This window comes from Phyllostomus discolor, chromosome 4, assembly GCF_004126475.2.
Source record: "Phyllostomus discolor isolate MPI-MPIP mPhyDis1 chromosome 4, mPhyDis1.pri.v3, whole genome shotgun sequence".
NCBI classification, from domain to species: Eukaryota; Metazoa; Chordata; class Mammalia; order Chiroptera; family Phyllostomidae; genus Phyllostomus; species Phyllostomus discolor.
In genome coordinates, this window is record NC_040906.2 from 174,493,452 (window position 1) to 174,508,348 (window position 14,897).

Consider the following 14,897-nt stretch of genomic DNA (forward strand, 5'->3'; position numbering starts at 1 on the left):
TATTTTTAGGGTGACAGGCTATGCAGATATTTTGTATTAACAAATTATCAAATTAATAAAGAAGTTAGAAAAGAGAGATCAAATAACTCACTTAAGTACATCCCATTTTTCTTAAAAATTCTAGTTTTTTAAAAATTATATATTTTTTTATTTTTAAAGAGAGGGCAAGGGAGGGAGAGAATGTCAATGTGAAGTTGCCTCTTATGTGTCCTCTATGGGGGACCTGGCCTGCAACCCAGGCATGTGCCCTGCCTAGTTTTTGTTTGACATTTATTGAACACCTATGATGTCCTTGTTGCCGTTAAAGACAAAACTTTAGCATAGTAAGATTCTGGATTCTAAGACCATCTATCCCACCTTATTTGGCCATTTGATCACAGAACACTGCAAGTTAAATCCAGGATCCCTCCTCATCACGTGGTTCCTCCACCACTGACACCCCTCCTACTACACAGGCACATCTCCCTTTACTGCAGTTCACTTCACTGCGCTTCACAGACGTTTTTCACAAGTTGAAGGCAAGACCCTCCACTAGCAAAAACATTACGGTTTGTTTTACTGTGATGGTCTGGAACCTAGCTCACCGTATCTCTGAGGTATGCCTGTGCCCTTTGCAATCCCTGAGCCCGTATTTACATAACACAACACAACACACACACACAAATGAAACTGATTCCCTACATCGTCAGAAACCCATTTCTGCCTGTCTCAGCCAAAGACATGAGTTCTCTTCCAAAAGAAGCTGTACTTCATGCTGTGCCTAAGTCTTTATGGGATTCGGAATTGATCTGGGCATTCACCTAGATGTCCAATGCTGCCTTCTAACAAGGGCAACTAGCACAGTCAGACCCACTGAGGTTCGAGTCCCAGCTCTTCCAGCAGCATGGCCTTGAGCGAGTCCCTTCAACTCTCTAATACCCAGCTTCCTCACGAAGTCTAGTATCAACCTCATAGGGCTCTGACGAGAACTAAATTAAGTATTGTAAGAAAACAGCATGTAACGGTTGCTTTAAAAAGTATTTACTGTTATTATTCCAAATCATTATCCTTCCCCCATAATGAAAAATGCCACTTGCTTGATGGCTCATCCTATTATTTAGTTTTGTCACTTGACCTGACTCACCGCAGTAATAACCCCATCACTGCCCACACTCCGTGTAGGCCTGGGCAGGGACTCACGAGCTTCCCTCTGATCCCAAGCCTGCTACAGTACTGTCTTCGGAGGTTTCGAACAATGCGTGAGAAATCTGCAAAACCAGACTGAGTTCTTTGGGATACATAAGCCTGGTAACCTTCTCTGTCCTATAAACATTCTTAAGACTGTGCCCTGGATTTTCTGATACAGCATTCCACCTGAGAAGTCTTAACCTAGTCCCTGTCATCCCTGGACCTCTGGGAACTGTCTATCTACACACCAATGGTCCTGTCAGTTCCTCAGTTTTCCTCAATCTGCTGGCTCCATTCTAACCTTGCTTCCTCCCGGGCAGCACATAACTAAAGGTAAATTAACCAGACTACTCTCTATCAAAGCTCTTTAACTCTCTTCGACCTTCTGCTCTATCCGGCAGGCGAAACTCCGACTCTGAACTAGTCCTTCAGCGGCCTGCCTCCTCTCCCACATTTGGTGAACAATGCTCCCCACCACAGGACTGCATAGGACTTTGCGGAAAACTGCAAAGCATTCAAATTGATACCAAATGTCACATCTAATTTTTCCTTGGGACAACCACACGTCTCACTGATCTTTTATCTTGCCTCTGGTCAGCTGTTTTCTCCTCCTTCCCCCAGCAATTATTCTTCATGTTTTCTACTCTGCTTAAGGCCTCAAGCACTGATGATTTTAATCGCCACCTACATGCTAAGAACTTTTAAATTTTTACTTCTAGTACAGATCTCTCTCTTTAGCTTAAGACACATATCCAAATATTTGCTAAATATTTCTAACTGAATATACACGGTCATCTCAAAATCTCAGCTCTTTGCAGCTCCCCCATCAATTCTGCTTCTCTTTTGCTGCAACCAGCTTTAAATGGCCTCCAACAATCTCTGTCTCCTCATATTCAAATCCTTGCACAACCGCCTCCTCCATTATACCATGGGTGGTCTATGCAACCAACACAAAAAAGGTGATGCTACATCACTATGAGACTGTTATGGAGAGACTACGACTTCCACCTTGGTCTCTCTCCCCTACCCCCTTGGATTACCTGCTGTGGAGAAGCCCATGCAGTGCAAAGTCTCCTCCCAACAGCCCCGTGAGCTCAAAGGTGGCACCTCTGGCCCAGTCAAGCTTCGGCTTGACTGCAAACTCATGAAAAGCCCTGAGCCAGAGCCACCAGCTAAACGGACACCTGATCTTCAGAAACTGGGAAATAATATTTGTTTTAAGCTGCTAAACTTAGGGGTGGTTTATTACACAGCAATAGATGTAGGGATAGAAAACAATAAGACTAATTATCTGCCAAAGACAGTCTATATTCAAACAGATTTTTTAAAAGCTGTCTTTATGTTGCATAAATTAACCCAGAACCTCCAACTGAATGTGCTATAATATAGCTTCAGACAGTATAAGATTCCTAACAGTTATCTTAGGTACCTAGACAAAGACTTTCAACAAAACCAACTCCCACACTTGACAGTGTGTGCTAGGAAGGAGGTAACTGCAAACATATTTTAAGCAAATGATAAACATAAAAAACTTTAACAAGATTAAAATGTCAACATTATATTTTTAAAGGTTTCATGTCACCCCGTGGAATAATTTATAGACTTTATTTTTGTATGACCTAGGGCAATGTGGTAGATTCAAGTTCAGTTTATGAAGATTACAATTTACATACAAGGAGAGAATCTGTTCGCAATTTTATCCCAGGCTTATGATTGCAGGGTGGCTGCTAGGTGACTGGCAACTCGCACAAAAGATGAGTATTCCCGCCCCCACTGTCCCTCCCACCCCTCTCATCTGACTTTTTTTTAGGGAGACAAGAGTCACAGTCACACTCATGTGAGAGTGTTTAAGGTGGTAATGAGAGTCACAGTCACACAGGCCGTGGCAACAGCTGACAGCCAGAGTGGGGGCTCCGGAAACAGCAGGTGCATAGTTCTGCATCCATTTTTAGATGCAGTGGATCCTCATTATTCACAGATTCTATACCAAATCCACTTACTTGCTAAAATTTATATGTAACCTCACAATCTAACACTCACAGTGTGTTAGATAAGCTTCATTCTGGCATGAGTTACAGTGTTGTTGGCTGTGAGTTCACTGTTAATCAAAACTGTATTAAACAAGGTGTCTTTAAACAGAAACACACCTAAAACAAGGTTACATATTGTTTGATGAAGAGGTGACCAGAGAGTGTCAGAAACATAACCCTGTACCTCCCTAAAATAATCTGATACAATTTAACTACCTCAAATAATGAGAATCAACCGTATTTTTTAAAAAAGTTTATTTATTTAGTTTTAGAGAGAGGGGAAGGGAAGGAGAGAGAGGGAGAGAAACATCAATGTGTGGTTGCTTCTCACATGCCCCCTGCTGGGTACCTGGCCTGCAACCCAGGCATGTGCCCTGACTGGGAATCGAACCTTGACCCTTTGGTTTGCAAGCCCACATTCAATCCACTGAGCTACACCAGCCAGGGCAGAATCAACTGTATTTTATATTTGCTGCTCCAATTTACTTTTGGTAGCTGTGGTCCCTAACACTGTAGACTATATCTCCATCAAAACAGAAAAACAATACAAAACACAGTTGTTAGACTGTGTCAGCACAGGCTGAACCAAGGGGGTGGGCCTTGGAGAATAGGTAGAAATTAACCTTTACCAACCTCCTCTCCTACACAAGTTATCTCATTTAATCTTTACAATAATTCTATGACATCGGCTTTGTTACCTTCATTTCACAGATGAGGAAACTGGGGTTCTGAGAGGTTAAAACACTCAAGATTACACGCTGGTAACTAAGGGGGCCTGAAATCCAAACCAGAGTCTCTCACCCAGCGAACCACACCTCTGGCCCGTCGTCCACTGGGCGCTGCCGCCACACCGGGTCACGGGGCTCTGGGCAGTGGCTCTGACTGCCCATGACAGACCTTACCTAACACAGACCTGTGACCTGCTGGGGTTCAGAAAACTGGAATTCCCCTCTGGACCCCAGACAAAGATGTTACAGAGCAGGTGTCAACACTATTCTTTAAATTATTCTTAAAACCCTCATTAAAGAAATTGGAAGGCACTGGCCTAGTTTTTTTTTTTTAATCTAAGAAAATCAGATGTATAAATTCTATCCAAAATAAACCACACAGAAAAAGTTGCTCATAACTGAAGAGTTTAAATTTGTTGCATAAAATTAATCTACTTAGTCCTGGCCCGGAAGCTCGGTTGGTAGGGGCATTGTCCCAGGCACCAAAGGGTGAGGGTACCATCCCTGGTTGGGGTGTGTATGGAGGTGGCCTATCAAAGTTTCTCTCTGTCTCTGTGTCTCTCTCATCAATAAAAATATCCCCGGGTGAGGATTAAAAAATAATGTAATAATCATTAGTTAATTTTTTAAAATGTTCACCTGCTTTATTCTAGTCACATTTTCTCAAAAGTCTATTAAAAAAAGAAAAACGTATAGACTAAAAATGGAATATTAAATTAATATTGTGAACTAACAGTACCTGTATAGTATCTTTCATGGACTAGCCATTCAACAAAAGTATACTCTATTTTGGTCATATTTAAGTATGTCTTCTTTTGTTACTCTGAGCAGACCATTAAGTTGAACACACACACAAACACGCACAACTTCTTCTCAAAACTACACACATTCTGTTTATATAGTGTTCCACCAGGCAAAAGATCTAGGAACAAGAATGAACTACTACTTAGTGCTTTGGTTATGAATGTTTTCAACAGAAATGAGATTCTGTTAAGACTGTGCTGAAGGAGAAAGGATGAAAAATGCAAACACCTATGAACCCACAGACACACTCAGCAGAATAAACAAAATCTTTCCAACCAGAAAGTTCAATATCTAGGATATGTAAATATTCAAACTTTGTACTTCATTTTATAAGAGAGACACACAAATAAAAAAAGTAACAGAATTTATTCAGAAATAAGATTTCAGTGTTTGCCGTGGGATTAGCAGGGGTGTGGCCTCATCTCCCAGGCATGCACCCTGATAGGACAATGACTGGCAGGTGACGAAGGACTCCCTGTAATTCATGAATAGTGTGGTTTCAATATAAGCATGTTACTGTGCTTCGGAAGGTATAAAATTATTAATCCTTTTAGTAACTTCTAGTTAACTAACTCGTTCTCCAACAATTTAGAATAAATAGGAATGTATCCTAATATTTCATTAAAATGACCAATTATATTGATAACTTAAGTATTAAGTGTACTTCATGGTCCAATTTCTATTTTTAAACTGTCTTAAGCCTAAAAATAGAAATGATACATATCAATAGGAAAACACAGATTAGTAATTTTTAAGTCGTCAAAAAGACTATCTCCCTTCTAATAAGCAAGGTGGTAAACAGCAGCTGAGTCTAACACCCAAACCCCGAGTATTCGCTTGGTCTCTGTCTCCGTTTTTCCATCTCCCATCGGTTGGTCCTGGGCGGTTCAGCCTCCCGTTGTATCTCCAATGACAGTAGTACAAGACACAGGACAATAAGCTTACAGATTCAAATTCACTATTTTTTTATACACTCTGGTAAAAATTTTGATAGGAAAGAAAATTATAATCGTTAGTGAAATAAATTTGAGGCCTACAAATGACAGTTTTCACTGCTGTAGTTTTAACAGGAAACTAAGAATAAAAGGTTTCTTTTCTCAAATATTTGCTCAGCTCTCAAGCGTTATGTATACCAACATACTGGCTACACCTGGTAATCCCCAATGGTGCAGAATGGTGTTTCCAAAACTCACTGTCAGGTATTAACAGACTGGCGGCACGAGGCTACTTTCCAATAACATTTTAAAGACCTGGTAAGTTCCCACGTCAATCTAAAAAAGTCTCTATGGCTCGGACCACACTTGAAACATAAAATAGAAATTTGATAATAATATTTCTCCCACATTTGTAACACTATATTTATTTCCCCCAAAATTCCTGTATTCAGTTGGCAGTTTTCTCCCACGTCTCTTCAAGAGTTTATTTCCAAGAAGGCAGGGAAAGGCCAATTCTGAAAGCCTCACTGAGGGTCCTTTCCACTGAAAAGTGGCCTGCAGGGCAGGCACTTTCTGTGGTAAAAGAAACACACACACACAAGTATGGCATTGAGAATTTCCAAGATTCACATCAATCCTGTGTCATGGCACAATATCTAAATGTTCACAAGTAAATTCTTTTTTAAATCTCATAAGATAAATTGAAAGTGCAGGTTATCAATATTTTACCAAGTTAACTGGCTTTATAGACCCTGGCTACTTTTCATTCTTATATCAGATTTAAGATAGATAAAATTTTCAGAAATACTAATAATTCAAGAATTAATATATAGTAATTTACTTATTAATTCAATTAAAACGAACAGATTGCTTCAAGTATTTGGCTAAAACTTTACCCTTCATTCCACTTTTTAAAAGGTTGTCAATTAGAAGACCACAAAGTATTTCCAGAAACCAGAGAGAGAGAGAAAGAGACTGGAAAACTTCCCACTGACCCGAGTACAGGAATAGTTCAGGAATGGGCCTAAGCAAAAATCCAATTAAGAAAGCAGGCAGTCAAAAGAAACACATTTAAAATAACCACACAGTAGTAATTTTGACAAGTACGATAGTCTCTAAATCAATGCAATTAAAAATATTTTAAGTCTGAAATGACTAAAGCTGTTAATAAAAACATGAAAATATTATGACATTTATCTGAAAATACAAATAAAAAAACTCTGTTCCAAGTTTACCAAAGCCACAGTTACATTCTCTACTATCTATAAATCCCGAAGTCCTGCAATGCATGATGGGAGAGGGACAATGGTTTCACTCTCATCAGACATCTGTGATTCAGATGGTTCACAAAACATGGCTCCAAGATGAAGGGAAAAACCACCACCACCAACTCTGTGGCCTCTTAGGAACTGGGTGAGTAATATAAGCCAGAAAGAAGGCAGACACAGAGAAAAAAAGCCTGCTGTTATAGCTGCCCCTCTCCTAAACCAATCCAGAGACCTGGGTTCATGTTCAGTTTCTGCCAGTGACAAGCTGTGTATCTTCAAATGTCTTTGGGCCTCCGGCTTTCACACCTAATAAAATGAGAGGGTTAGGCTGGTCAGAATCTACGGTTTCTTCCAACTCTAAACCTTTTAAATCAAGTTAGTCCTTTTCTAAGAATTTTGGACAACTGATAAATAGCACATCAGGCTTTTGTGCCATTAGTAAAATACAAGAAATCAATACAGACCACTCAGCTATGACTAAAAGATTACACTTAAGCTGAGGCATAATAAAATGGCAAAGCTACAATGTAACAAAGAAAGAAAAAAGATACCGCATTTAGTGTGTTCTAAACTAAAACAACACAAGCCATAACCAGAATTAAATATATTATGAAACAGTACCCAGATAATTCAAACAAGCCAACTAGTGAACAGTTGTATTTAATGTACAGAAAATGGGACTATTAGAAAATTTCACTGGTTTTAGTATTATCTAAACACATTCTGATTTTGTATATAGTAAAAAGAGTAAGAGTTAGTATAAATAATTTATTATAAGAATATTTGTTAAAAATCTGACATATCAATTACCTTTTGAAATGACAAATGATACTTATATTTTAGACAGAGTACTTTATATTTTTATTTTTGTACCAAAAATATAAGTATATTATGAAAGCAGTTTAAGAGGAGGCCAATACATATTTAAATATTTAAGAGTAATTTAACTCAGCTGAAATGATCTAGCATCAACCCAGTAGACAAGCAGACACAATTCCTCAGAATTCTTTACTACTGCCTTTCTCCACTCCATAACAAAATTACTTGATACAACATCAGCAGCATCACCATCATCATCTTCAATGAGTGTTTACTAAGCTTTTATACTATATGCAAAGCACTCATATTAAAATTACAGAAAAATATAAGATACAGTCTCTATAGCTGAGGAAGTTAGTCAAATTAGAGAAACAAGGTATATTTATAAACACAATAAACAGTATTTTACAAATTTGTATTATTAAGTATCAAAGAAGTAATATAGGTAATGTATGTTATAGTAATTCAGAGTAAGGCAAGCTTTACAAGGCCTACTTGGTCAGGGCAGCTTCAGGAGGAGGAACGCAAGCTGGGCAGTAAAAGAGGAGGGAGACCTAACGCTAAGCTTAGGGAACACGAAGAAGCTCCTTGCTGCTGTTCGGAACCTTACAGTACTCTCCTCATACTAATTATGCCTGAAAGGGATAAACGGACTGAATTACGTTGAAAGTGCAGTCAAGTAAAGAGGCACCGGGTCAGCAGAGAACACAACAGGATATTAAAAAGGAAGTTTCTATTGAGAACCAAAGACAACCGATGTTCCAAAGCAGGTGCCAGAACAGTCTCAAACTTTCCAAGGGCAGTCTAAAGACAGGAGTGTTTAGGTGTGTTACCCTCTACCCCCAACACCAGTGGGAAGCGTCAAGATCACAGAGGGGGTCCTGGAGAAGGGTTCCTTGGGGAGTGCTTTGGGAACAAGTGTTGCCTTCAAGGGGGCGGGTAGAGGTGGGTGCGTGTCCTTCACCTACAGCCTGGGGGGAGAGGCTTTGATGGAACCACTTGAAGAGCCTGATTTGTGTCTCACACACAATGAGGGACATAAACTAAACTGGGACCTGATTCATCCCTGGGAAATCTAAAGATGAGGAGCTGGATGAAGAGGTAAGTGAGGGCAAATGAAAGATGGCTGAGCAGGGACCACTTCCAGAGTTTGCCTGGGCAAAGGAGTGCTACGTAGGGAGCACCATGGGTCCTATGGAAAAGGGACAGAGCAAGCTGGCATAGAGTCACCTGGGTCCACCCAGAGGGTTACCTGGAGCTTGAATGGACCTCAGCAAAATAACGTGAAGGTCCTGCCAGATCCAAGGGGCTGAGGAAGGAGTAAGCAACCAGACAGAGTTTAGACACATTCTCACTTCCAAGCAAGTTGAGGGGAGGAATCTTGAGCAACTGAGGTGGGAACTAGAGAAACCACATCTGCTGCTCCTTTTTCTTCTCTTCCCTTCTTCCCTGCCCACCTTGGGAGGGGTCAGAACCCAGGATGGCAAGACAAAGGAGGAGCAGAAATGCCCAGTCAGAAGAAAAAAGTCACTGATGCCCCCTTCCCGGATTTCTGGCTTTCCTCTTGCAACTGGCAGAGCTAGGGAGTGGGCAGGGGAGAAGCTTCATCCCCAACTCAGTCTACTGTGCAGTGTTTATTCCTTGGTGTTAGACATCTTAATAATCAAGCTGAGACCTTTGCAACTTACCTACCCAAGGACAAGTTGCATTATCTAAAAGCAACCAGAAAGTCAGGTTGATCCACGGGAAGGGGACAAACCAATCTCACAGAGTAAACTGAAAGGGACAGTGAGTGACAAAAAATAAAGCTGCTTCATAATTACATCCCACAAGGGCTGCTTTTCAACAGAATGCATTAACGAGCCAACAGTGTAGTGTAGAAAAGTACATGAGCGATCTTATAAAACAGAATTCACTCCACCCAGCTTCTCTGCCAATCCTGAGATGCTTCAGTCATTAACAAATCCAGAAATCTGACACAACGTGATTCAAGAATTTCAACATGAACAACCTAAATATAACTGACGTGCTTCAAAAAAGAGACTGTCTCGCTCTCTGCTGTGTCTCTAACACTTAGCAAAGTGCCTTCGGCATAGAAGGTGCTTCAAGAGCTGCTGCTCTCCCTTCCATGTGGCAGCGGGTCTGTTGGGTTCTTAGGAAAGAGAATCTCAACAAATATGTCTGCAGCTGAGACGAGACTGCTTTTTAGATAAAAATACATTAAGCCTACTGTGTGTAAAATTATAATATACATTGTTTTCATCCTTATCCTTAAATAGCCAGCCAAACTGCCACAGAATGCATGTTGTCTTTTTCAGTACTGTGCTACAACAAAGCAAGTTAATATGAAAAATTTAAACTTTCAAACAGAAAAAAATTATTATACATATTTTTTAAAAGTGTAGCAGAAAATTCTCCAAAGAAATACAATCTCACATAAGGCTATTAAATACAGAATGGCTTATTTTAAAAAGAGAGAAAAGTTTAAAAACATATTATCCAGTGTTTTACTAATATTGTACTTTGTTGGCATCTCTTCTCAGTCACAGCCTGAATCAAGAGCCTACTACCTCAGAGAGTTACAGAAGCAATGCCCCTCTTTAAAGACTAGGGAACTGAGGCTCAGAGTTTAGTGACCTGCCCAAGGTCACAGAGCAGGAGTTTTAACTCAAGACAGTTTGTCAGGTTCCCAAGCCACGCTGACTATAATGCTGAAGAGTTGAGTTCTACCAACTTATTCCAAAAGAAATAAAATCGTGTTTGCAGTTATTTGAAACATAAGCTATTGTCAAGTTCCAACCACAGTTCTATTAACAAACCTATGCTGATGTGAATTTATTAATTCATTACAAGTGAAAATCCTATATAGCAAATACCAGTAAAGTCTAACAGCTGATTTATTTATACTAAAGCTACCATTCTTATGATAGACTATTTATTTATAATGTGTATGTAACTGTCAAATTTGACAGTTTCCAAAATGGTGCATTAGAGAAGCAGGTCTTACGGTAGGTTTCAGAAGGTGAAGGGTGTTAGCTGCAACAGAGTCCTTTTACCAGACTGTTTCATTCTCACGCCTTATCTTAGAAATAAAGACAAGAGACCGGGTGGGAGAAACTCTAGATATTTCAGTACAACTCAGTGTTTCTCAGTCTGGGATGACCCCCCCAGTCTCACTGCAGGAACATCTGGCAATATCTGGACAATGTTTATTGTCATGACTGTGTGTGGGGAGAGGGTGTTACTGGAACCTACTGTGTAGCATCTGCTAAACATCCCATAATGCACAGGACAGCCCCGCCCATTTCCAATACAGGATTATCCAGTCCAAAATGCCAACAGTGCCAAAGTTGAGAAACTCCAGTGTAACAGAATATCTGAGGCACATAGCAGGGTAGGTGGTGCCAGTGTAGCGTCTGTAACTATAAACACTGAACCTGGAGTCCACGCCACAATCAGTAAAGATCGGGTGCAGCACTCAAGGCAAGATGCCTGGCACGGGGGCAGCCGCCTGCTTCCTTAGAATCAAGGTAGGTAGTGGAAAGAGCAAAAGTGACAGCAACTTCTATCAACACTCCCACCTTAAACAATTGTGCGATGTTATTTTTTTCTGATAAAAGAAAAGGAAATTGAAAAAGCATAAGTAAAGAGAAAAGTAGTTTACTGGAGAGATGAGAAACTTCTTTTATAGAACGGTACACAGTTCCACCACCAACTCCTGAGGGTTTCTAGGACTTAGAGCAGAGCTCTGCAGGGTACAGTCCAATAAAATAAGAGCAATGGATGTTGTGGACACACTGTAAGAGAAGATCAGAATAAATAAATAGCCACATGCTTCGTTCTGGACATCAATATTCTGAAGATCCAATACAATTTCAAGAAGCTTGGCTTTCAGCTCCCAAATGCACACGTGATCTGACAGTGTAGTAACGTTTCTTCTTGGGCCTGACTTTTTCTGGGTTTGGGGACTCTGTCATAAGAAGAAACAGTAAAAGCTGGGCCAATAAGCAACCTACAAGACAGTGCTGACATAAAACAAAAAAACAAAACTTTGCCACACGTTGCCTTGCTCTGCACGGTCGACTGCATGCATCCTTTCCTGTGCTCTTCCTCTTGACCCCTCGTCCTTCAGTTCTTTCATTTTATTTGTCTTTCTACCCTCAATCACATCTCTTCAACAAAATCTTTTTATCCTCTCCATCCCCTTTCACTCCCGTCTCCTTCTTTTCCTCTCTTCCAACTCTATCTTACTTCTCTCTCTCAAAAGTGCCAACCAGTAATGGAATTGCATGAGAATTTTAGAGATAAAGAATCAGACTTTCAGGCAGGGGCGTCCAACCTTCTGGCATTTCTGGACCACACTAGAAGAAAAAGAGTTGCTTCGGGCCACACATTAAATACATTGTGACACATAATCACATAAATATCTCACAATGTTTTAAGTAAATTTATGATTTTGTGTTGGGCCGTATCCATACCTACCCAGGGCTGCATGCAGCAGGCAGGGCTGCAGGGCGGACACCCCTGCAGTTTAGAGGTTCCCTAGTAATAAACCCCACAATGCCCACCTTACTTCAGCATACCAACACTCCTAACAAGTGGTTAGCTGAATCAGCTTAATGCAACAAGGTTTGTTACCTCAATTAACTTTCAGAAACCACCAATCTCTTCTTCTCACTTAATGGGTATTGAAAGATTGCACCTGAGATCTCAAACAGGGCACAATACTCCATCTAAATTGCTTCTGCCTCACAGATACCAACTCTTTCTCAATATCAACATTTACGAAACCTATAAACACTCACCATCCAAGTACCATCCTGAACTACAGGTGGCCAAATTTGCAGGCTATTTGCTTCTTGATAATTATCTACTGATAGGTTAAAACAGTTAACTAAATACAGACATATGACTCATCTAATAAACCTTATTTGACATTCTGTCAGGATAAGGAATGACTTACTAAATCACAAAAAATGTCAGGCAAGGTATGTTTCACCCTCCTACACTGCTTAGAACGTTTAAACTCCCGTTAACGATGTAACCAATAAGAGATAATGACTATTCCGAAGATTTCGGGTCATGTTGGGTAAATACGGTACTGTACTTCATAAGTGTAGAGTAATGCCTCGTGGAGCCCTGGCACATGCATGAAAGCAAAACTAACAGGACTGATTACTGTGGGGTAAAGGAATTCGATCCTGAGTTGTTCTGTGCTGCTTACCCGTAAATGGCAGAGGTGCCAGCCCCATTCACTGGGTCGTGCCCCTGTGCTGTCTCGTTTAAATTAATGTCGCCAGCATTCTACTGAAGTTTGAATGCTTCTTGAAGATAAGTCTCTCGCTGTTGCATCCCCGCAACAGCCCCCATCAACTGGTCCCGGGCGCAGGGCTCACAGCTTCGCTGCCCAAAAGGTGATCCCCGCGCAGCCCCCGCGGGTCGCCGCGGTGCCAACCCCCAGGCCGCCCTTACCTTGGTCAGCTGGGCGATTTTCTTGCTCATTTTCAGGTGCAGGTCCTGGCTGTAGTCCATGCTGTGCCCCGCCTGCTGCGCGGCGGCCGGCGAGGGCACGAATTTGGCCGTCCCGGCCGCCGAGCCGCCGTAATAGTGCTGCTGCCAGCTCATGCCCGGGGTCGCCATCTTCCCGATAGACCCCGGCCGGGACACCTGTCCCCGCGCCCGGGCGGCGGCCCGCGGAGCCGCGCCGTCTGGTAGGCTGCAGCCGGAGCGGCCGCCTCTGGACCCCACAGCCGGCGCTCTCCAGCCGCAGCTGCAGGCGCCCTCCCGCCCGGGGTCCCCGGGTCACCCCCGTCCAGGGACGGGGCGGACCCGCCAACCTGAGGCCGCGGACGACACCAGCGCGGGGCAGACGCCCGGGTCCGGCAGCGACAAGCCGGGGCCCGGCCCGTTCGCGCCCACTCTTCTGCTCGCGCCTGGCGGGGGCGTCGTGGGCAGCGTGTCCCCGCAGGTCCCGCTTCCACCGGGCACCAGGGACCCAGCGGGACCCCGCGGCCGGAGGGCGGGGGGCGGAGGAGGCGGGGCGGGCTGCTGCGAGGGAGGCGGGAACGTGGAAGAGGACGCGGGAGCCGCGGAGCCGCCGTTACCCGGGCGCGCGGCTCCCAGCCCGCGGAGCGCGCGGGGATGGCGACGTCATTTCCCCACAGCCAAGCCCCGCCCCGGCCCCCCCAGCTGCGCAGTCCAGGGTCCGCACGGGCGCCGCGAGAAGGCCCTCCTGGACTCTCCCGCCGGGTGTTTCCTCCTGCTGCGGGAGCTCCCTAGCCCGCGGCGGGTGGTAGGCCTTGCGGCCGCGCGTGCGGCTCTATGTAAAAAAAATTGGACCAGAGAAGATGGGGTCGTGGTCACCTTCAGTTTGCAGAACGCGGATCCATGGATGTACTTAACCTTTCCACGTGCAGCATCGCGTGCGATGGGCCCGACTGGCTCTTCCCCAAGAGACTCGAGCCCCCCCCCCCCCCGGCCCCCCCCCCCGGCTGCGACTAGAGACCTGGGAGACCTGGGCACTAAAATCACGGAGAATTAAATAGTCCCTGACCCGACTTTTCCAAACTCACACAAATATGATTGTTACAATGCCTTAGTCTGACCTATTAGGTGCTACACATTGCTCTTCTTTCAAAGCCAAGTGTCCATGTGTGGAGAGAGCACGCCTCATGAGTCTATTGGTATAGCATCGCTTTTCCCCAGTCCAATGGAGCCCAAAACAATATATATAAAATCTACTTAGCTCAAAGTAAAGGGAAAAAACAAGATGAAACAAGATGTCAACTGGGCCAAAACGTGTCACTAGAAGTGCATTTTCACCTTCCTAAATGTGTTTATTTCCTACTGATTTTTTCCCTAACCTCTACTCCAAGGTCAAGTGATTTTTCTTTTATAGTGTACCCCGTGTTAAAGTAAATAGGTCATTTTGGGGCAATCATAATACAAACTTCAAAAATGTAGAATCGTGCCTATTTTTAAAATACCTGTTACCCATGCAGTTTTGCAGAACTGAATTCCCCCATTTATGATATGTGATTTCTCTTTAGCATGAAATTAATCATCATATAAACCTAAGATTATTAACAAATTCAAACAGGACCCAAATAAACAAAGTGGTTGTGATAAAAATCTATACCAACAAGA

General features: G+C 42.7%; 1 protein-coding gene across 8 annotated transcripts in view; it reads right to left on the minus strand.

The window, feature by feature from the left end:
- The window catches only part of FAM184A (family with sequence similarity 184 member A), a 109,985-nt gene extending 96,460 nt beyond the window's left edge, over positions 1-13,525 (minus strand). For 3 of the 8 annotated variants that reach the window (XM_036024628.1, XM_036024627.1, XM_036024631.1), the window contains exon 1: positions 13,224-13,525. In XM_036024628.1, coding sequence (XP_035880521.1) covers positions 13,224-13,391 — 168 coding nt within the window. In that variant the 5' untranslated portion in view covers positions 13,392-13,525. The remainder of the gene's footprint in view (positions 1-13,223) is intronic. The other 5 variants (XM_036024634.1, XM_036024633.1, XM_028509958.2 and 2 more) reach the window with 2 other exon arrangements.
- Between the last annotated feature and the right edge of the window lie 1,372 nt (positions 13,526-14,897).